This window comes from Anneissia japonica, unplaced genomic scaffold, assembly GCF_011630105.1.
Source record: "Anneissia japonica isolate Jap-2015-1 unplaced genomic scaffold, ASM1163010v1 scaffold718_len1063573_cov188, whole genome shotgun sequence".
NCBI lineage: Eukaryota > Metazoa > Echinodermata > Crinoidea > Comatulida > Comatulidae > Anneissia > Anneissia japonica.
This window is the reverse complement of record NW_022727435.1, coordinates 589,187-612,344: the sequence shown is the minus strand read 5'-3', so window position 1 is coordinate 612,344 and position 23,158 is coordinate 589,187. Positions and strand designations below refer to the sequence as shown.

The following is a 23,158-nucleotide window of genomic DNA, read 5'->3' as shown; positions in this document are numbered from 1 at the left end:
TCACTGCAGCAGCAAGCTTGCATGCAGCTAGCACTCTGTACGAGGAAGTTAGACACGCCTTCGTCTCATACAACATTGCATTTTATCGTTAAAACAGTTTAACAAGAGTACAGTATCTGAAGATGGCATATCCAGGCTATGGAGCTGTAATTAAGACATTTTATATATTTTTTTTCATTTCCATAACCTTATTGTAGTGTTGGTTTGTTGGTTGATCTCTTTTGGCTAGGCCAGGCTCTGGCCTAGTTGGGCCTTCCCTTAGGCTGGCATAGTTGTCCATACAGTAGGCCCAAGTAGTAGTTGTAAACCCAGTCTGACTGCCTTTTTGTGGGTGGGTAGGGTAAGATAAGGGTGGGCCTAGCATAGGCCTACAACGTCAGAGGTTGTAGGCTGTAGGGAGAGATAGGGAGTGAGAGCTAGGCCCACAGTAGCTACTGAAAATAACTTGAATTTGTGCAGAAAATCATTAGGAAATAGAGTGTGCATGCACAGACATTAATAAAATATCTTTTTATTTTATCCATGAATATTTTGCAGAGGAAAACAAAAGGAATATACCTCTGAGGGATCTCATGAAACCACATAGACCCCTTTCGTTGTTTACATGATTGGCCTATCAGAAACACCTGTAGTGCACTACGGGTAGGTAGTGGTAGGGGCCGTGGTAGGCAGTGGATTCAGTAAGTACTGTGCTGTATGAAAAATGCACAGGAATCAGGACACTGGTTATGCCAAAAAGACGAAATTGACATATAAAATGTATACAAATATTTATGCAAATGTAGTTGCTGGACTAGGGCCTAGCGGGGGCTTAGCCGGGGATGTAATTTACGAAACGGTTACGTGCATGTGAAAATCCCAGCAATGTGGGGCATCGTTTTAACGTACATCCCCGGCTAAGTCCCCCACCACCTAGGCCCGGTAAAATGCCCTGCTAATAAACGATTGGATGATAAGGCCTGCCGTAGCAAACAGAGCAGGACAAAAACAATTTGAAGGTCAAGCTTATGTCCGAATCGGAGAAGCATGTGAGAGCTACTGTAGGCCAAGGAGATGAGCTTGCTTGATGGAAGCACTACGCATATCACTAGGCAGATTTCCATAGTTTGGAAAAGTGCATATTGATTGATCATAGAAAAAGGAAATTGATTGATTGATTTAACTGATTGATATAATTTATACAGTATCAAAACAGAAATTAAATCGTCGAATCCATTGCCTCCTAGGGTAGGGCCTACAAGGCCAATATAAACACCGAAGGGGTCTATAATCACTATCATTAATTAGTATTTACTGGGACATTGCAAGATCAATTTATAGACAGGTTATCAAAAGGAGCTATTTTTTACCTTGACACATGTACAGTACACCATATTATTATTAATTAGTGTACATCCAATTTTGGAGTGGGCGGGCAAATTGAATTATGTTATTTTATAGTTCTGATAAATTAACCTTCCAGCTAGCTAGTACAGCAAGCAGTAATGACTGAAATGTTTCAAAACTAAGTTAAAAGACCCTTTTTATTTTTGTTGAATTAGTCGGGTGGTCTTTTAATTCAAGAGAGGTACAGTAAATCTCTCCCTGAATTTAAATGTGCTCTACAGTATTTACATCCCTATTAGATGAGTGTGAATCTAAAATCATTTCACTTTTAAAATCCATACCCATTACAGGTCCGGCAAATTGGTAACTGTTACTAATAACATACATAAACCCTTGCAAAGTACTGTAAATGCTTTAATTTTTTAAAATCTACTTTAAATTCACTGGCCCTATTGTTGATTTTTGTTTTCCTGTCCTTGGTTCTAGGGTTACCCGGGTGGTGCCCCAGCAGGCTATCCTGGTGGTGCCCCAGCAGGCTATCCAGGTGCAGCCCCAGCAGGTTATCCCGGTGCTGGTTACCCAGGAGCAGCCCCAATGGTAAATTTTCAAAGTTTTTGTAATTCTAATTATTATTAATTTTAATATACAAAATGAATATATACAGTATTAATTGAAATACTTTAACAAGTAAATTCTTATCATTATATTTTCTTTGGCTTGGTGGGGGAAAAATAGAACGGTATTAATATACCCTGTTTTTTTAAAATGATTTACTGAAAAAAATATTTTTTTTACTTTTCTTCAAATTATCAAAACCGTATGAAAATACAATTGATTTTCTAATTATATTTCGTTTTTAAAATTATAATTTTTGTGATTGTTTTTCCTTTTGTTTGGCTTAATGAAAAATCGCTACAGTATTTTTACAGTGTATTATTTTTCTTTACCGCAGCAGTTATTTTATTGCTATCATAAGATGCTCCTGGCACAGAAGCACTCAATAATGGACCTTTCACGAGTGTCGATCAAACTTAACCACTGCCCAACCAAAACACGGCCAGGATTACTAACTTGTCCCACAAATGCATGTGTTTCTATATCTTTACTCCGTTATTCTTTTACTGTCACTTTGTATTCTGTTAAATATTTTAACGGAATGGTTCATTATTATTCTACTGTCACTTGGTATTCTGTTAACTATTTTAATATTTAAAATTTATTCTGGAAGGCATGCCCTCTGTTGAGTTAATTCATCATTTTTTAAATATTAATTTGTTCTTTTATTTTTATTTAATTTTAATTTTTTTTTTTTTTTTTTAACTGCGGTGCTATAAAATTTCACCAACTTTAACCATCAGCATCCACATTTCCCAGACTATTGACCAACCAGAAATCCATAAAAACGGTCATTCCACTACGACCCATCATTTCTTCCTGAGTATCTCCAACATACGCCCCAGCTGAAAATTTAGCCCAGTTACTTTACTCACTATGAAGATCATCAAGGATGTATATCTTCAAACAGCGGACACTCTTGTGAGCTTGACATCATATCAGTATTCGCCAGTGTACCGGAAAAGAAGCCTGCCTCATAGCCAAGCATCCTCATCCTCTCTCAAGTTGACCCTACTCTCCCTACCCAGAATATATTCATCATTTACTTCTGCTGTGTTTACTGTCCACCTGCTTCAAATGCTAGCTCTCCAGTCTACCACTTAACAACCAAAACTTTGGTAACATTTTGATACCTTGATGACACCATCATCATTTGGTATCACAACAAAGCTGACCTCTATGGTTTTCTGGATCACATGAATTCCCAGCACAAGGCAGTTGCCTTAAGTATGGAAGCAGGAACACAACCAATCTTTATCCTTTCTTGGATGTTTTGTTTACATACCAGGTAGAATAAAGGTACGTTGTCATATTGTATTCAGTCTGTAAAAAAACCAACCCACACCGAGAGAAACGATCGCTTGTGTAATCATCCATCCACCAAGAAGGCAGTTTGTAACACACTTATCAGAATAGCCCACTACAGGGATGCCGCAAGGATTTGCCCATCGTAGAGTTCTATGTTTTCGACGTGAGTGGGGGGGGGTCAACACCCCGACGAGAATGTAAGTATTGCTTGTCTCGGAAGTGATTGAGGGGGCTACTATGACAATTTAGGGGTTTCAGAGACCTACTTGAACGATTTTGGAGTCTACTAATATGTAAAATATATGTATAATTCTTTCTTCATCTCGGAGAAGTGTTTTCCCCCCTGATGGGGGACCAGCTCTCCCCGACTGGTAGAAATGGTGTCACCCCTGGCCCACGACATCATTGACCGCAACTCTCAAGACCGCAAGAAGTGCAACATGTCAGTAAAGCCTTGAAAATGAATGGTTATCACACGGGATTCAAAGTATACTGTAGTACATCCTTCAACCGAGCTACAAACAAGGTCACTGTTTTCGCTTTGCTAGCAATGCTCCACCCTCACACAGACTGAATACTGGCCAGGATTTCACTTGCTCTCTTTTGTATGTTGATACATTAAAATTGTAAATCATTAAAAGAACTGATTAATTGAAACCTTGCATTTAAAAAATAAAAAAATACAGCTGGCAATACTAATTGAATTGTTGTTTTATGTGTGATGAGTGTGTGTACTGTATGTTTTGCCCTATCTATCAATGCTGCTTTGTGGTAATGCAAGGACCTTAATTGTAAATGTCCTTGTTAGGAAGGGTGCTACAATTGGAGGAATGACTAGCACAATAATATCTACCATGCCCTTCGAAGGGTACTACAATTGGAGGAATGGCCATCACAATAATAATACTAATAGTAGAGCATAGATTCCTCTTCTAGACACCACATCAGGGAGGTGTATTGTTGAACTATAAGCTGACAATGCTACAGTAGAATAGTAGTGTCAGACTATCAAATTTTCTTTGACAACAAAAACTGTATGCCCATAGTCATGATGTGCCTATATATGGTAATGATGTGATGTCATCATGACCATATTTAAGCATGTCACATGTTTTTGTCAAGTAAAATTTGATAGTCTGGACAGGTCTTTACACTAGATTGCAGTGTGAATCGACTGTTAACATAGGTGGGTTCTACTAATATACAAAGCTCTGAACTGCATGGCTTTACATACAAGACAATAGCAATATAATCTTGTACTCTCAACATGTCCCACTATATGGACATTTAATTACACTGAATTGATTATTAATTATTATTGTTAATTTATTGATTGTAGAAAATTATTTAAAAAAAAAAATTAATTTCATTAAATTAATTAATTATATAAATTAATGTAGAGAGATATATATTTATGGTAGCTTTTTTACTACTGTACATTTTACTACTTTTCTGCTATACAAAATTTATATTAGTGTACGCTTTGTGCAATGCTTTCCTCCAGGTACAGTGTTTATTTTGAGCTAATTAAATAGCTCAAGTAAGGTTTGTTAATTATATATTCTTCTTTAATCGTGACACAGTATGGATATTCATTAAAAATGTTGTGTTTGTTATTATTAATTACATTAATTTATTATTAACGGCAAAACAGTATTGCAACTGGAGAAACAGTTGTTGGGACGATGAACCTCATAGATCTTTGTAAGTCAGGCCTATCTGGAGTGGTAGCCTGTATTTATGATGGAAAGTTAATTAAAAAGTCAAGACAATGAATCAGTATCATATATATTATTATTATTATTTTTCTTACTTTTTAGTATAACTTGTATTTGTTTGTAAATATCATAAATGTAAATAAAGCATTATTCATTTGATACAAATTTTAGTTTCATAATTTCAAAATTACCTAATGGTGTAGTGAAAAAAATTCTGTAGTTTAATTGTGGAAACAGATTTGAATGATTGTCTTTTCTATGTAGGCAGATCCATTGTGGGGTTACTTCTCAGCGGTGGCAGGTGCAGTAAGTAACACTGTGTTGTTTTTTCATATGCAAGTTGTAAACAATGAAAGATGTATAGACAGATAGCATGTTTTATAACACACCAAAATAGACCCCTGTCATTTGATTGGTGGATTTCGTATCACGTGACATTGGTTATTTACCCCATTTCGTCATCCATCCTGGAAATTAATTTCGTCTATGCATTCTAGTCCCATCCATGCACTTTCTTTCCATCCATTTTTGCCCATTACACGGTGCCTAGGATACGATATGACTTCAACCTAATATAACCTTTTGATTAGTTAAAGAGAGGTGCTGGCTGTTCTATTTAGAAAAAGGGTAGATTTTTTCATAAAATATAAAATGACAAGAATCTCCATTCAGAAAAAGGTAGTTTTTTTCATAAAATATCAAATGACAAGAATATATTTTAGGTGTGTTATAAAACAAATAATGAATGGTTTTTTTCACGCAATGGAAAGAATATTTTGATTCGTTGAAAGATTGACCGTTCTGCCTCGTCGAATAGAACAGTCAAGGGAAAGAAAATATATTCTTCCACTCGTAAACATTCATTATTTGTATACCATTCAATGAGGCACATTGAATGGAATACTCCAACTTTCACTAATGAAAATAGTCTGTCCAATTACATTCAAATCATTTTAATATTTGTACAATCTATAATTATTGTCAGAGTGATAACTATATGCTAATTATTATTCACATATTTCTTTTTCTTTTCTGTTACACTCAACTCTCCTTTTGATTTGATGTCTTGAGTTTTTACTTCATTTCATTAAACCCTCATTATCTTCACAAAATTACTATCCATGTGTTTATGTTTTGTATCAATTCTCTGATAATACTTTACATTTGTATCTCTTTTAGGATCAGCAAATCGATGCTAGGGAACTGCAGAACTGCCTGACAACATCAGGCATTGCTGGAAGCTATCAGCGTAAGTTGTTGATACCATACCAATATAATACCGTAAAACCTGTAATTGAAGCCCTGGGCTTTTTTTTTAGATGGGTTTCTTTTCGAGGCTACTACTGAGACAGGGAAAGATGGGGGGGGGGGGCGCTTCTTTTCAAAATGAATGCTGTAAATTTTGCGAATTACATAAAACAATAAATGGGGCAACTGTAACATCAATCTGTATCATGGAGTGTGTTAACCGGGCATTAAATCACCTAAAAACTACTGTAGAAACCAAAGCGTCTTTTTAATTTATTTTGTTTCTCTGAAATTTATGCATTGTATGTACTGTACTATATTGAGAAAAAAAGAAAAAAAAACCCATGCTATCTTGAAATTTGGCTTTTATTCGAGGTTTTACAGTATTCAGTTTTTTTTTTGCTAAACAGTAAATTTTAAAAGAGAAGGTAAAAATATATTTTGATTCCATTGGGATATGACTGAAAGCCATGTGGAAAACTACACAGAAGCTCTTCATACTGTATTATTATACTATCAAAGTGATAATTATATACTGTACTTGTTTTCTCTTTTATATTATTTAGAATTCAGTCTTGAGACAGCTCGCATTATGATTGCAATGTTGGATGTATCCTTTTAAAGTATATTAGTGAATAAAATGAAACTCATGAAAGAGTTGACAAATGTAGGAATCATTTCCCTATTTTTTAGATAAGCCTGGTGTACATAAGCACTTTGCTCAGCAATGGCCTCTTGTCACAGTTTGCTCAGCCATGGCCTCTTGTGACAGTTTGCTCAGCAAATGGCCTGTTGTGACCGTTTGCTCAATGATTTTTAGTGGGACTTCTGCTTCTAGTGTCTATTGTATTTGATATTTTTTTTTAAACTTTAGAATTCAAAATGGTTTTTATTGTCAGAGAAAAATTCTTTAACCTTTAACCAGCGTGACTTTTCAGGCAAAATGGGTTTCAATGAGTTTAAGGAGCTCTGGGCTAGCTTAAACCAATGGAAGCAAACCTTTATGACCTATGACCGAGATCGCTCTGGTACTGTAGAGCCACATGAGCTGCATGCAGCAATTTCCAGCTTTGGTAGGTTTAGTAAACTGACCTATTTCTTTATTAAATATTACTATTATTAATGATGATATTAATTGTTATTTCAAGAATTTACCTTGGATGTTGTTTTATTATTCTTTTCCACAGAGTAATGATAATTACAATAGAAATTGAAACAAGACTAATTCTGTTTACACAGGCAGACATTTCTCTGAATTAAAAAAAAGAGTTAAATTTAACTATATTTTTTGTTTGTTGGTTGAAACCTATGTTATATCAGCTGAGTGTGTGAAATGTCTTGTCAGCAAAATTAGGTGAATATATCTTGATTTGGCTGTGCAAAATGTTCATTCAGTGAAACATCTATCGAAACTAATCCAATATCTTTATAACCAATAATAGATGTTTCTGCGAATCTCCTTCATCCTTGGATATAGTTCCCAAAAACCAACAGCATTAAATGATGCATTTGTGTGTTCCAGGCTGTGTTCTGATTGATCAGTTTGTAAAGTTTGTTTGATCTCTGGGAGGTCTATATTATAATATGTTTGACATTATATGGTTTATTCCAGGTTACACTCTTAGCCCGGCAGCATTGAATGCCCTTGTCAAGCGTTATTCAACAAACGGTCGCATTAACTTTGATGATTTTGTCGCATGTGCAGTCCGTCTCAGATCTCTTACAAGTAGGAATTTGTATTTTCACTTATTTTCATGTAATATTTTCATCATATTTTAAGTCTAATTTAGATATATTTTGGTCTCATATTGCATGACTCTACACAATTCATTATTGGATCAAGAGATAAGAACTTCAATTTCACATACATAGAATAGTATTAATCATATTTTTTTTAAATAATGTATGATGTCGATGATAAATAATAATAATAATAATAATAATAATAGTTATTATTATTTATTAAATTGATATTTTTCTATTTTTTCTACAGGTGCATTCCAAGCCCGTGATGCTCAAAAAAATGGTTGGGCCCAGTTTCAGTACGATGATGTAAGCATTTTCATGTATATTTATCGAAATTCAATTAGTCGGGGGTCCCAAGTCTCCCGCAAGTTGTGCGCAAGTTGCGCGAGTCTCCAGGAAATCGGAACGGTCTCCCACAAGCAAGCATGTCCCGGGAATATAACCCATCTCCCTCAAATTCATAATATTATTTGCAAATTTTTACTACTTTATTATCAATTGTCTCACTGAAAATAGTGCCGATGGGTATCACCATATGCAAAGTAAGATATGTTAAGAAAGCTCATTTAAACCAGATCTCCCAGAAAGCCACTTCTTCTAACTTGGGGGCCTGATTAAAGGACTGTGGGGGCCTGGGCTGTAATTGCAACTTGTAACAAATACTCAGTGGTAAAGCATAAAACCAGACTTCTGGGGTTCTGGGGCCTATTTTTCCGCATTGGGACCTGTGGCCTGGGGATGGTGCCCCAAAAGCCCCGATATTAATCTGGCCCTACGAACCCCTGATTAGTTGGCACAAAAAATTGCTATTAAAATCACAACCAGCTTATTTGCCTATGCAAGAAATAATGTATTATTGTTGCATTAAATATGTTTCAGTTTTCTTTCCCATGAACCCATTCATTATTTTTAAAACTCAGTTGCTCTCAACCATCACTAATTTTGGGTTTTTTTCCATGTTTTCTGTTTTCTGCAGTTCATCCAGTGTGTAATGTGCTTGTAACCGATCCATGTAATTGGCAGAGGACCATAGCTTTCAAGTTTATGCTTAGATAATACAGTTTAATTCCATGAATCTTTTTAAGTATATTTGCAATGTGTATGTATGTGTGTGTGTGAGGGAACAGGTTTTTGGAAACTAAAATTATATTTGCTTGATTTAACACTTTTGAAATTGAAGGTATTGTTAAATTATCTATTGCACTAATAACAAGATAATTCAAATATTTAATCTTAAAGCAAGATATGTGACAGTGATGTTATACATTTATTCATTCTTGGTAAGAGTAGGGGCCCGTTCGAGCGAAAAAATATCCGTGCGATTTACCAGTTAATTCACCGGTACACACTTTCTAAAACCGCTCGGACACTAGTCTAATTACCTTTCCATCTGGATTATCCGCGACAATTTTGCTGGGTAGAATACCGTGTATGGAATGGAGCCGGAGGCGATGATAAATCAACCTTAATTGTTTTTCCAAAAGTTTTGCCCACAACCTAGCGCCAAATTCAATAGGTTTAACGGCCCAGGCGTGGCTGCAGCTCTCCTTCGCCTCCTCACAAATGCACGACGAAGTCTAAATTTAGTAGCATATAGCTAAGCTACGCGATTGATTTGTAGATTTACCATTATTCGGAGAAATAAACTTGAATAATCTAGCCTATGTACAGATTTTAAAGCAGCCATTACAAATTATTGAGCTACATTATCGTTCCACCGTGCCGCACTGTGTGTACGTGGGCCGGTTATAGCAGCAGTAGCAATGGGTTGTTGACCATGGTTTAAGTTGAAATTTTCTTCCGGAGTAGTTTCGTTACACGTATTTACCGTGAGCTAAAACTTGCTCGAACGGTCGACCACTCGCTGAGTGCTCAGCGCGATTACCCGGTGAAATAAACGGAATATGGTTGGTGTTTTTTGCTCGAACGGGCCCTAGGTTAAAAGACAGAAGATTTATTGATTATTTTACTACTGAGTTAATTAGTAGCTTTGTTATAATTTATAATTCTTACCATCTGTGTCTTTAATGTAGAGAACTTTTTTTGCTTTTGCACCTTAAGATACAAAGTCACTGTTTTAAGCTGTAAATGCAATTAGTTTGAATTTCAAGGAAAACCTATTTATGTATCCATGGATTAATACCTGTACATGTATATTTTAGTAGGAATTAGAAACCATGCAGGTTTTATGCAAACAAAACTCATGAAACTGTTCCTAGACATAAGGTATTGTCATTGTACTGTGGTGTTGCTGTAGGATTTCATTATGCTGGGTAATGTTATCACCCATGGGTGTCATCTTCCTGGGACGTTTTTGTTCCGGGGGTAATGTTATCTTTGGGTGGTGTATTCCTGGACTGGCATCCCTGAGTTGTGTCAGTCTGTGGTTTTGTTGATTCGAGTTGGGACTGTTAAGGGATGGTGTTATGCTATCCTTGGGTGGTGTTACTCAGGGTTGTCATTATTATGGGCTGATATAGTCAACAGGGTGTCATTGGCTATGTTCTCACACGGCTGCTAACTGTTAGCAAGATCCGGATCCTGCTAACCGTTAGCTGCAGTGCGTCCATACGAGAAAATCCCGATCCGGATACCAAATCGAATCACTGGCCAATAAGAAACTGGAAATTGTAAACGCGTACGTGTGATTGGTTGATGATAAAAACATGCTCAACTTGCTAACCGATGGCGCTTGCTAACCATTAGCGGTATCTGGATACCGCTAACGGTTAACGCCAACCGATCGGACATTCTCACACATTTGCTAACGCTTAGCGCTAACGGTTAGCTGGTCATATATCATGATATACAATAATAGTACAATTGCCATAAACCAGCCTACAGACATTACATACTGTACTGTATGTTTAATGAGCGGTATAAATTCAGTTTAATATATTGTAAGACTGTACCAAAAAATCATGCTGATAAATTGTTAATATCAGGTATCTATTAGTCAAATAATTAGTTAATTGTGCTGTTAGATGAAATTAATAAAGTTTACAATTCTCGATATTTTATAAGAATTTATGATCTGTGCACATCTGGATATTTAATAATTATAATGTTAATGAAAATAATGTCATTTTTTAGATTGTAGCACTTTTTAGTAATTTTTGTCAGTATTTGTCTTTTCATTCATTCTTTTATAAAATTATAATTATTCGCATTAGTATCACCAGATGGCGTAGACACAATAACCACCATGGCCCTTAATTAATTTAGCAGGTGTTAAGGTTCACAATGCTTGCTGCTATTTTAATAACTATAACTATGGCCATGTTTATATTACTGTACAAGTACTGTATATTAAACATTGCATCATTTATTCCTGTAGCCAAAATTGAATATGCTTAAATATCAAAAGTACATAAAAATATACTGGTCAATTGGATTGGTTTGTATGTGGTGTAAACAATTCATGTCAGCCTTCAGTTCGCTAATTTTGAAATGGATAGCTCAAGATACGATGATCATGACAACTACAGTATTTTCTCCGACAAGTGTGTTAATATCAAGATTAAAAATAGTATCATGACACACAATAGATAATTTTTTTAGTGATTAGTGTGCATAATTATATTTATAAATGTACACATTCTATTTATAGAGCCTGTTGGCTGTGTTTCAAGGTACTGTATAGGCCTACATATTCATCACAAACATTTTTTCATAGACTCTGGAATAAAAATAATACAATGTATAGTATGCATTGATGGAGTTGATTTAAGTGTGTGAATTTGTAAAGCAATACTGTAATATAGTTATTGTGCAAGTAGTAAACAAATTATTTTATCAGTAACCAACAGAACGTGTGACATGGATGGGGAGTGGGTGAAACTGCACTTTTTACAACCCTTCTTATGTTGCTGTGAGTTTTCTCACTCATTCTCAGGCATTGCATAATAAATTCTCTGTTTTTGTAACAACGACAACGGCGATGACAGCATGAAAATCATGGCTAAAAACAATAGCCTCCCCTGAGCTTCGCTTCTATGGCGAGGCTAATAACCAACTTCAATTTCTAGGGGAAATAAAAATTTTGACATTTTGAAATATATCAGTTAGTGGAGGTACAGTACATTAATTTACTTTAAGTTTTGTCTAGAGTATTAAGGTTAATGTTAAAAATGCCCTTCATTCGCCCATATATGGGTATGATTATGTCACATCACACCCATATATGGGCATACAGGTATTTGTCACATTTGCACTTTCACACAAATAGTTCATAGGGTGTACGATGCTCAACTTGTGGATTCAACCTTAGCAGAAACTAATAAGCAATACAGTTAGGATTTATTTCACCCAAGACTGACTAGTCAACTCATAACAAAACTAGAATGCAAGTTTCTATTCACAACATTTATTATATTCGGTTTTGAGAAAAAACTGTATGAAGTATATAAAATATCTTGGCTTTGAAAATTGTTCAAAATATATACAATATAATATATAACACAGTAGAAAAAAATGAAAATTTATAAAAAATGAGATAAATTCAACTACTCACTTACATTATCATGATGATGATTCATATATTCTGAATAGGATGCATCTAAGTAATTAGAAGGCAGTGTGTTACAGCCAATCGCAGGTTAAATAGGTCAGGATATTTACATTTGATGTACTATAGTGTAGTACATGTTTACAGGCTGTTTCTAGATGCAATTGATGTTATACTATACATGCTATCCAAACCAATCACAGTGTAGAGAGATTCAGGATGTTTACATCATTCATTACAGTATATGCCCTCAGGATGCTTATGTTATTTGCTGCATCAAAGCCAATCACAGGGCGGTGGTCAGGATGTTAAGGTTTTCACATAACATAGGAGGATGATGTATGTTTTACCATCATTGTCACATGAACATAATGAGAATATTACTTCAGACACTAACTTCTCACGTCATTAATCGTATGCAGTGTGTGATAGAAAGGCTTATTATGAATACAGCTATGCGAGTTCATAGGCAACAGTGCCCTCTGCCTATCCACCATATCCAAGATGTCATCCTGTGAAGATCGATGCGGAAGGTCCCTAGCCAATCGGACTGCTTCTCCCTATGGATGAAACAAAATGTAATCAAAGCAAAATTTGATATTCAAAATCACAGAAGCAATAACAAAATATTAAAAACTCATGAATATGAAATTTCATTTTTAATGCATGAATCCAACCTTCAGGTCTAAAATTATTTTTTAAATAATTTAAAACAAAAAAACAAGCAAACATATAAGGCAGCAACCTTGTCCTCCAAAAATTAGAAAAGCTTTATAAAGCCTGGTTTCCATAGAATCGCTACACAGTCGCTACAGCGTTTCCACTGCAATCGTTGCACTGCTTAGCAGTCCCCGACGCAATCAGGAACGCTTCCTGATTCAACTGATTAATCAGCGTCGCCAAAGGAGCCACCGATAGCGTGTAGTGATTTTTATGGAAACCAGACTTAACCTAAATTTACCATAAATTACCATGAGTGCAAGTACAAAAAGAATAAAGCTCATTTTAAGGCCATTTTATTAATTCTTTTCTTTTATTCTAGTGATGCTTTAATAAAAACAAAACAATTTCATTTTAGTAAAGCATTTAATAAATTTGATAGCACTCTGCAGATACTAAAAAATATATTATATTACAGAGAAATTTCTGATATTCAAAATGACAAAGCCCTATACCTGCAAATAATGGATCAACTTGACAGGTCTGGACTCTTGTAGACTAATACAACTGTTGGAAGAACAGCCAATGAGATTCAGCAACTCAGCAAGGTCAGCCAAACCATAACATGGGATGTTTGTTGCCATGCCAGTGACCTGTAACCTTACATGACCACTCTCATTATCTTTAAAATAGAAGTATAAACAAAATATCTTTTCAAAATGAATACTTCACAAATAATAAAACTTGCAGTTACATTAGGGTTACCCAATACCCTTCACGCTTAGAAATGATCAAAATTCCTTACAGTTTTGAAAGGATTACAATTCTATAAAGCTTTGGAAGAATGAATCTTCTTTAATTAACATTTGCGAAAAAATTACTCTTTTTTTAACAATAGACCTTTCCGTAGTGTCAATCAGAAAAAGGGCCAGGAATATGCGCATGTCCTATAAACACACATTTTCCCACAAACGCACATGTTTGTGTATGATTTTACCAAGGACTTTTAAATGTTACCAGGATAGGAAGCTGGCTGGTTTAAGCCGTCTAACTTGAATTAGCCTTATGTGTAGCATTTTTATGCTAATGAGCCAGATAAGCACAATCTGCACATGCTCAGAAAAACAAAACTTTCCTTAGCCACACTGCGTATCGGCTAGGCATACAGCAGCTACTGTAGGCCTAGCTTATCTTATTTTCGTTTGTTACGCACCACTGACTTAGGCTGTTTGTCATCACTTCAAGATGTCTGCCGATTTGTGGAAAAGGCGTATTAAGTTTGTGAGCAATACATTTTAATTTTTATATAGGTAAGTAGTAAGTATATGAATAATTTTAATGCACCAGTTAGTTGATAACTTCATTCTAATTTGTTTCGGGTCTTTTTTCTGCATTTTTATAAGCGGTCAGACATGGCCTAGGCCGGGCCTATGCTAGCCTATGTGATGTTCATTGTAATACTACAAAACAAAATCACATCAATTTAAAATCAAATTTGTAGACATACTTGCCATATATCTTAACTTGCAGGTGATTTTATTGGTAGATTAGTTTGTTTTTAAGTGTTTAAGTATGATTGATTTGCATGCCAAGTGAAATTAGTACCCTTATTTTGCTTTGTTTTACCGTACCATGATTCTTGGCTAGGTCTAGCTGTTACGCCTAACCGATACGCAATGTGGCCATGGTGTGGCTAAGGAAAGTTTTGGTTTTCTGAGCATGTGCAGATAGCGCTTATCTGCCTCATTAGCATAACAATACTACACATAAGGCTAATTCAAGTTAGACGGCCTAAACCAGCCAGCTTCCTATCCTGGTAACAGGTAAAAGTCTTTGATTTTACAGTGTCGTTTTGTAGGACCTAAGCAACAATATTCAAGGGGTGGGCTTAGCGCAAAAGTCCATTTCAGAAGGATCACAATGTCCTTAGTTTTGGAACCTTGGATTAACATTCATTAGTTTCGGAAACTTTGCATCAACACTCTTTAGTCTATGAAGGGATTAATACAAAAACCAATCAACTAATTTAAGAGATATGCAAAGAATAGGAGAAACTGTATTATTCATAGTTAAATTGCTAAGTAATAATAGACTGTACTGATGTATCTTTAAAGTTACTTAAATACTCAAAAGCAATTTATACTCATTTTAATTAATACCTTCAGTTTGTTTAATTTCAAATCCGTTTGCCACCAATCGCTCATCAATGAATATACGCGTGGCATCTACTGCGGATACATGACTTTTCATTGTCATCAGCGTCTGCCAGTTTTCATGCCCTCCTACCATACTATTGGAATCAACAGAAATTGCAAAAATTTGACAAAATTAAACTTCTTTAAAATAACATTGTTTAAAAATAATAAATTACAATAATAAATATGAATAATAATTAAAACATCACTCCTATGATTATTTCCTGACGCAAACTTCATATCTTTATAGCACTTGCAGTACCCGCTGCTACTAGGGGATCGGATTCATCACTCATCACCAAGTGCAAGCTCGGTGGTCTAGTGGTTAAGACATCAGGCTAGATACCTGGAGGTCGTGGGTTCGATTCCCACCCAAATCACTTGTGAATTTTTTCGCTAGTATTTGGGGACGTACTGAGTATTCGGTACGATATCACGTCAGGTAGGGCAAAACATCACTCCTATGATTATTTCCTGATGCAAACTTCATATCTTTATAATAATAATTAAGTCACATGTGAATGGCAATGGTCCCAAGTCTCCTGCGAGTCGCAGGGAGAGTCTTCCAGAAATCAGTAGTCTCCCACACAAATTCAGAATAATTTCATGTTTTTAGCTCCGATGAGGAGCTCTAGAACACTCGGCTGACTGATTAATAGATTTTATTTGTATGGGTGGCCGTTAGGGCCAATATACTCTACTGCCTCTATTATACTGCCCTCAGCCAAGCTTTCGAGATTACAAGACCTTGTTTGTACTGAAGTCAACTGGCTATGGGTACATCACATGCAGAAAAATACAATAAGATGTTTTAAGATTGCTCATTAAACCAGATTATGCATGTTGCACCTCCTAACTTAGAACCCTGGGAAGGAAACTATTATTCAAAAGAATTCATCCTTCTAGTCCTGTTGAAAATAAAAACATCCTGAGCTAGCTACCTTACAATTGGCTGACCACCAATGTATATACTGCACATGTGATTATGACGTCAACTTGTGAAAGAGCAAAGGAAAATATATTTTTGTTCCATTACCTAGGTGACAGTGTGACAGGTGGTTGAAGCGGCTGTATCTGGAGTCTATGTTTAGCAAGCAACCGATGATACAACAGCATTTCTTCCAGTCTATGATGGTTCAGAAGCTGCAATTGGTCATCATCTTTGCAAATCCAGAAACCATTTGGCAACTGACCAATCAAATGGCACCTTTCTTGTGACATCCTTGATAAATGAACAAATTAACTAAAAAATCAGCAAAATTTGTATGCAATCTGTATCTCAACTGAAGTTGATAAGTCATTAATTCTTTTAAAAGAATACATCTATGAGTTACTTGAATGTGTAAGGTCCGTTACAGTGTACCTATAGGATTGTTCTTGTTGTTCTTGTGTAGGAATATTAAAGTGTAGAATATTTTTGTATTCCAGCCTCACCATTTTTTGTTCTGTAGTTCTGCCTTGAGTCCAGCAAATGAAAAAGTCACATCAACACTCTTAATAGCTGGTGTGGTAGGTACGGATGCTCTTACTGGTGATGAGAACAGTTTATCTACCAACATTTGTTGAGGGGGCTGCAGATAAAAACAAAATACAATCCATGGTAGTAAACTAAAGCCATCAACACATACTAAATTAATAATATGGCCAATAAACATTTATTCCCAAACACAAAATCTTAAAATGTAGGGTTGGATTTAATAATAGCCACTGACTACCTACTACCTGTTTGATACATTTTTTCTTCCGTACAGGTTCCTGAACAAGGTTTTCTTTGGCTTCTTTCACTTGTTCCTTGTATCTGAAAATAGAAAACAAGCACATAAAATGTATCTATTTTCTATTTGCCAACAGATAATAGTAAACAGATAAAAAATATATAACAAAAATGATTGGTTTATGAAAATTATGTCACAATAGTAAACCTACCTCTGAACATCTTCTTTCCTTAGATCTTCATACTTGCTTTTATCCTCTTCACTTAATTCCCTCCATTTCTCTCCGGTTAGTTTAGCAATTGTTTGAAAATCTGCTGTTGGGTTATCCTTAATAACTATAGAATGAAGAATTAAATTAATCAAGTTTTGTAATAATGTATATTCAAACAAAATTCATGTAATTATTATTATTTACACACCATTAGTAATAGCACAAGATTATTAACTGAACACTATTTTTCATGGAACCTACAGCAAACTATGATGTAACATGTATTATGTCATGGTGAATACTGTAAGTGCAATTGAGATTAACTAATTAATAACATCATTTTTGAAGTGGTAACGTCATACATTCAATCTTGTTAACTTACTTTTAGGACGCATTTCTTTACAAAAGAATATATAAGCGGTTTGTGGTCGTTTAATCGGAGTTTTTCCAACCAAGTTGTAAAATGTTGCCTGGCCCATCCTCTCTTGAATTGGCTTCTTCTCACGGCATGGCGTTAGTAGTTTTCTTTCCACTTTTAATAAATCTTTATCGTCTTTCAGAGAACTATCATCTGGATTTTGATTGGAGGTGTTTGGTGTCGGTAACAGCAATCTCCCAGGCTCAACAGGCCTTCCTAACTTATCAACCAGGCCCTTCCCTTTACTCCACTCTGATGCTTCTATCTGATTGGCTGACTGAATTAATCCTTCAATCGTTGAATCATTCAGACTAACTTCTGTAGGTTCACACTTTTCTTCAAGAAAATCCATCAATGCAGAATCTGTTAATTCATCGTTGCCAGCAAGTAAATCGAACTTTCTATTGTCAATGAGATCAGAACTGCCAGTACCAGGATTCCCGTTAGTTGGAACAGCACTCTTGCTATCAGGATGAGTCAAAGGCTCAGTTGTAATATCCAATGAGTTATGATAATCATTGTTTAAATCTTTGCGTAACACGTTTGTGTCGGTACAGTGTGCATCAAGCAGAGCATTTTCATCTGTTCCCTGTGAGCTCAATTTCTCACTACAAGACACTGTTGAGGTATCAGGTGAGTAGTCTTGCAGTATAAACTGGTTTACAGATCTTTGTGGTATCAGTTGGTTACCACCCAAGCCTGCACTACAAGGAGCTGTAGTAGCATCAAAGGTAAGCTCTTGTGGAAGTTTCTGCTTTACAGATCCTTGTGGCATCACACTATTACTACTGCCCAACACAGTATTGGAAGCTGTGGAAGCATCTATAGAATGTTCTTGGGGAGGATTTTCTGTTACAGATCCTTGTGGAATAATACTATTACAACTACTTGACACGGCACTATATCCTTTGGAAGGTTCTTGTGAAAGATTCTCTGTGACAGATCCTTGTGGAATCACACCATTACTACAGCCCAACATGGTACTATAAGTTGTGGAATCATCTATGGAATGGTCCTGTGCATTATTCTCCAATACAGATCCATGTGGCCTCATACTACCCAACACTGAACACTGGTAATCCATTGACTCAACTAGTGATTGATTTTGTGGAATATTCTGCCTTATTGATTCATGGGACCTCATTCCATTTCTCCCTTTATTGCTATTTGCTACATTGTCACCATTTCCTTTACTTGTGCAGACATCCGGATTAGCTAACTGATGGTCCTCTTTGGATCCAGTCTTATATAGTTCCTGTAGTTTTTCTTCAATTGCTTCCAATATACTTTCCTTTGGATCAAATCCACAGAAAATAAAATTATGTAAGTGTTATAAGGATGTACTGTATACTTTATACAGTTCTCCCTTAAAAACCCCTCCAATTAAAGACCAACCAATTAAAGACCACTTTTCTGTGGTCCCATTTTAACAAATCCTTATTATTCTAATTAAAGACCACGGAAACCTCGGTCCTAAAAGTGGTCTTTAATTGTCGGGAGACCTGTATAATACTGTATACATAATTAAACCAACTCATAATATTACACCTAGTGATCTGAAAATAACTATAATTAATATTTATTTTTGAGAAATATATGAATCAAACTTGCTTACAATTTATATTTATATGAAATACTGTGACACACATTTTGCAGGTTAATCTACATTCTTCTCTCTAGTTAACTTACACTTTTTAGACGTAAAAACAAAAGCAAAGCACAAACAGTAAAACAAAAAATATTTTAAAAATACCTTCTGTTGTATGAGCACCTTTGTTTTGTTTGGTTCCAGATTAACATCTATAGAATCTGGAGGAAGATTGATGCTAACAAAGGCAAACGGATAGCGCCCGCTACTTTGCGTTGGGTAACAACCACGTACACAGTGCTTGATAATCTAAAAAAATATGAAGATCACTCTAGAAACTTCTTTAACAATTTGATGATGAGGGAATAATCATTTTAAATTACAACCAAAAAACTACCTCCCAAAAAAGCAAAATAAACCATACTCTGCCTCCATTTGTCTTATTATTTTTCTCCTATAAGGAAATGGCTACCACATAGGAGGCAATATATGTAAAATAAAATTGGTAAAAAATGGTTAATGAATGATTGAAATGTTTCCAAACCTTCTCAATTTCTTTGTAAAATACAGGACGGCCATTAACAGACACCCAGCACCGGTCATTAGAAGATCGGCTGATTAACTGCAGATCAGCTTCCGGTTTTGGAAGAAAACATTCAGCCTAAGAAAAAAACAAAATTTCTTTGAAAATTTATACTGTATCTATAAAATATAAAATAAATATACATGAATTTATTGTTTTGAAACATTATAACTGTAAAGGCAATTTGAACAAAGAGAGCTTGGATTGTTCACAAACTGTAATAGTAGAACATCAACGTTTCAATGAACTTGACAAAAAATGAAACCATAACCTCCCTGAAAATATACTTTTAATCACAACAAGCAAAAGATTGCCATGTTTAGGTCACTAACAATAGTGCACGGTAAAGACTTGGTAAAGTTCATACTCTGGGATCAATTTCTTGGCTTAGCTGGCTTTCAGAAGAAAGATAACCTACTAGAAAACACCAGACAAGATAACATGGATGACTTGGCAATGACCGAGAAAGACCCAAATGTGGAGTCTCATGTTACATGTATATAATGCTAATAAAAATAAATAATAAGTATATACAGACAAACTGGTCGATCATAGGGCCTAATAATATTAATAAATATTTTATGAGAAACAAAAAATATAAATACAGAATTAGATACTTTAGTTTTTTTACCTTAGCATCACCAATAACAATTGATATCTTCTCCATTGCAGCAATAACATTCCTTCCCCAAACACTTGCTAAAGCTGCTTTGTGATCGGCCAGTTTGTTTTTTTGTAAAATGACGGTTTTATCGTTACGCAGCAGAAAGCGAATGTTGGGCCTGATGACAGCAAACTGCATCAACAAGTCCTCTACCTTCTTTAGCTCATCTTTTCTTCGTTTTACACTGCTGAAAAACTGTTTACGAACTGGTGTGTTTTTGAAGAGATTAACAGCTGTTACTGTGGTACCTAAACAATAATTAAAAAGACTAATAACAAGAAAATTTAAGTGGGAAAGTAAAACAAACAATGGATACAAATTTGTAGATTGACAAAATAGTCATCAAAAATTCCTGGTGAGCAGGGTGTACTGCACATTACAGAATCAATACAAAAAGAGAAAATTAATACAAAAGCAGACCTCATGTTTCACTAAGGTCTGCCAAAAAGTCACTTCTATGAGTTATGGTGTTGAAGAGGTCCTACGGGAGCAGTGCTTTTTCTGTTTGCGCTCCAATTTTGTGGAACAGATTACCAGGTGACCTAAAAAAAGTTTGACAACCTTTAAGTCTGAAAAACATTTGTATTCAGAAATGTCGATTTTGGGAGCGGAGATGTGTTTACCCTCGGAGCAGATACTGGCACGCTAAAATTTGCTCGATATTAGTTAGGAAATGCAACATTCTTTGGGTTTACCTATGCCAAGATGACATGGTTTCGAAGATGACACTTTGCCTTGGTGATCTAGTGAATAAACCATACTAATTGGGTCAGCCTGTGTCTTGGTTGCTATGGAAACTGAAGCAACTGCACATAGGGATGCTAACGCCTCACCACGGAAACCATAGGTTACCAGTTGTTGAAGATCGGATAGTTGAGAGATCTTGGAAGTGAAGTGCTGCTGTCCCATGTATGGAATGTTGTCAAGAGGTATGCCGCTACCATCATCACGGATCTCAATCTTGTCAAAACCATAGTTTTCCTGCAGAAATATACAGTTTTTTAAAAATCATTTACTGGTCCATGCAACTGCAAATTCATACTTACTTTCTGAGAATTATGTCTAGTATATTCTGGTCTGTTGAACAATAACTATTTTTAAAATGCAGCAATGACAGAACTTACAAGTTTAATTTCAATGTTTGTTGCATTGGCATCTAACGAGTTTTCAACCAGCTCTTTAACAATGCTAAATATAGATGTAATAACTTGTGAGCTTGTGATCAGACGGACTGTGTCTGCAGGCAACGGCTTCATGGAATTCATGATGTGCAACTAATAGTAGATGGGAAAAAAAAATTAAATTTATTGAAAGATTATAGATGTTTCTGGAATGTCAACTAGAATTAACAACTGTACAATCAACATAGTGCCAGTAATACACATGTTTTCAACGAACATACAGTACATGTTTAAATAATACATACATTTACACTAATTGATTTGTGGGACCTCAATAGCAATTGTGCAATATTTTTTGTTTGGAAAATCAACAAATTCCACCAAAAAATATGTGCATAGAAACAAGATTCTTATTAAATGCAATATTTACACAAAAAATTGACTATTATACAAACATAAATGTGTAGATGGATTTCTATACTAAAATATTTTTCAGTGGGGGAAATATTACTTTGTAAAGGACTAGTCTAGGCTATATGCTGTATTTTTCAATATTTTAAACAATTATATTAGGCTATCTTTTATTCAATTAAATATTTTTTAAATGTGGTTTTTTAATTTATTTTATGTCAACTGTTTTAAAATAATTCTAAACATTTTGATGGGAATATTATTGTAATTCAGCATTGGTAAAGGCTGCAAAGTGATATTCATAGAAACTTGACTTCCGTTTATGTCCTTTGCACATAGGTAGCGACCAACAGCTGTCTCTTATACACATCTGCACCAGTTTTTTTTTGGGACCCAGTTCACGAGCCTCGTTTTCGAATACCGCGCTCCAAAATCGAGTGCCGTCACCGTCGTTGTAGTCGCCCATCCCTCTATTTTAAATTAAAAATTAATTATTTCATCCCCGCACCCCCCCTTTAAATAGATATTTTGGGCTTATTTTTATTTGGGTCCATAAATGTTTAATATAAATTTATATATAATTACAATATTACAGTTACAATATGTTAACTAAAATACTGAATATTAAAACATATTTTAATTAAAGAATAAACACCTTTAACCTTAATTTTTAAATTTACTATGTTTTCAATAATTTGTATCATGAGGAAGGTTATTCCATTCCTTTATACCTGTGAAATAAAAAGTATTTACAAATCTGTCCATTTGATTTTGAAAAAACAAAACAAAAAAAAGATAAAGGTTTTGTTGATAAGCACAATTTTACTTATTAAAAGTTTACACATAAAAACAATTATATACCTGCTAACCCACTTTCTTGAAATTTATTCAAGCTAACTTTAGTACTGTACAAATTTAAAAGTATCAAAGAGAAGAGACATGGGTCTTCGAAAACTCTAGCGATCTAGTAAAAGGTGCAAGATAATTTGATTGGTCAAACAGCAGAAGAAAAAATCTTTTCAGATATGATGACATTGAGATCTGAACCAATCATAAACAAAGAGTGATACTTGAAAAGTCAGTATGCTCTTTAATATATTAATTTTTATTACCCTTTTAGAACT

At 35.0% G+C, this 23,158-nt stretch overlaps 2 protein-coding genes across 4 annotated transcripts; one reads left to right on the top strand and one right to left on the bottom strand.

The window, feature by feature from the left end:
• On the top strand, nt 1–9,525 carry LOC117113709 (sorcin-like). 2 transcript variants are annotated; one of them, XM_033257129.1, is made up of 9 exons: nt 1–146; nt 1,813–1,923; nt 5,232–5,273; nt 6,147–6,216; nt 6,782–6,825; nt 7,141–7,288; nt 7,828–7,941; nt 8,209–8,267; nt 8,938–9,525. In XM_033257129.1, exons 1-9 carry the CDS (start codon nt 123–125, stop codon nt 8,962–8,964), a joined length of 639 nt encoding a protein of 212 aa, XP_033113020.1. In that variant the 5' UTR covers nt 1–122; the 3' UTR covers nt 8,965–9,525. The 2 variants fall into 2 exon arrangements, with proteins under 2 accessions (XP_033113020.1, XP_033113021.1); XM_033257130.1 differs by lacking the exon at nt 1,813–1,923 and having other exon boundaries at nt 2–146.
• Nucleotides 9,526–12,311: 2,786 nt separating this feature from the next.
• Nucleotides 12,312–21,781, bottom strand: LOC117113708 (PMS1 protein homolog 1-like). Of its 2 annotated transcripts, none has more exons than XM_033257127.1 (13): nt 21,627–21,781; nt 21,198–21,483; nt 20,470–20,750; nt 19,800–19,916; nt 19,421–19,564; nt 17,632–18,958; nt 17,250–17,373; nt 17,043–17,121; nt 16,758–16,894; nt 16,360–16,545; nt 15,288–15,418; nt 13,644–13,810; nt 12,312–13,028 (listed from the first exon to the last, which is right to left on the bottom strand). In XM_033257127.1, the coding sequence occupies exons 1-13, from the start codon at nt 21,765–21,767 to the stop codon at nt 12,861–12,863; spliced, it is 3,288 nt and encodes a 1,095-aa protein (XP_033113018.1). In that variant the 5' UTR covers nt 21,768–21,781; the 3' UTR covers nt 12,312–12,860. The 2 variants fall into 2 exon arrangements, with proteins under 2 accessions (XP_033113018.1, XP_033113019.1); XM_033257128.1 differs by having other exon boundaries at nt 17,046–17,121.
• Between the last annotated feature and the right edge of the window lie 1,377 nt (nt 21,782–23,158).

Bases quoted from the DNA above. Each gene is read 5' to 3' on its own strand.
- LOC117113709 (XM_033257129.1), top strand. From the start codon at position 123: ATGGCATATCCAGGCTATGGAGCT. The intron at 147-1,812 runs GTAATTAAGACA...CCTTGGTTCTAG, and splicing joins CATATCCAGGCTATGGAGCT to GGTTACCCGGGTGGTGCCCC. The intron at 5,274-6,146 runs GTAAGTAACACT...TATCTCTTTTAG, and splicing joins TCTCAGCGGTGGCAGGTGCA to GATCAGCAAATCGATGCTAG.
- LOC117113708 (XM_033257127.1), bottom strand. From the start codon at position 21,767: ATGAATTCCATGAAGCCGTTGCCTGCAGACACAGTCCGTCTGATCACA. The intron at 16,546-16,757 runs GTGAGGCTGGAA...TCATTTATCAAG, and splicing joins GAACTACAGAACAAAAAATG to GATGTCACAAGAAAGGTGCC. The intron at 15,419-16,359 runs GTAATGGAACAA...TGATTCCAATAG, and splicing joins CCTGTCACACTGTCACCTAG to TATGGTAGGAGGGCATGAAA.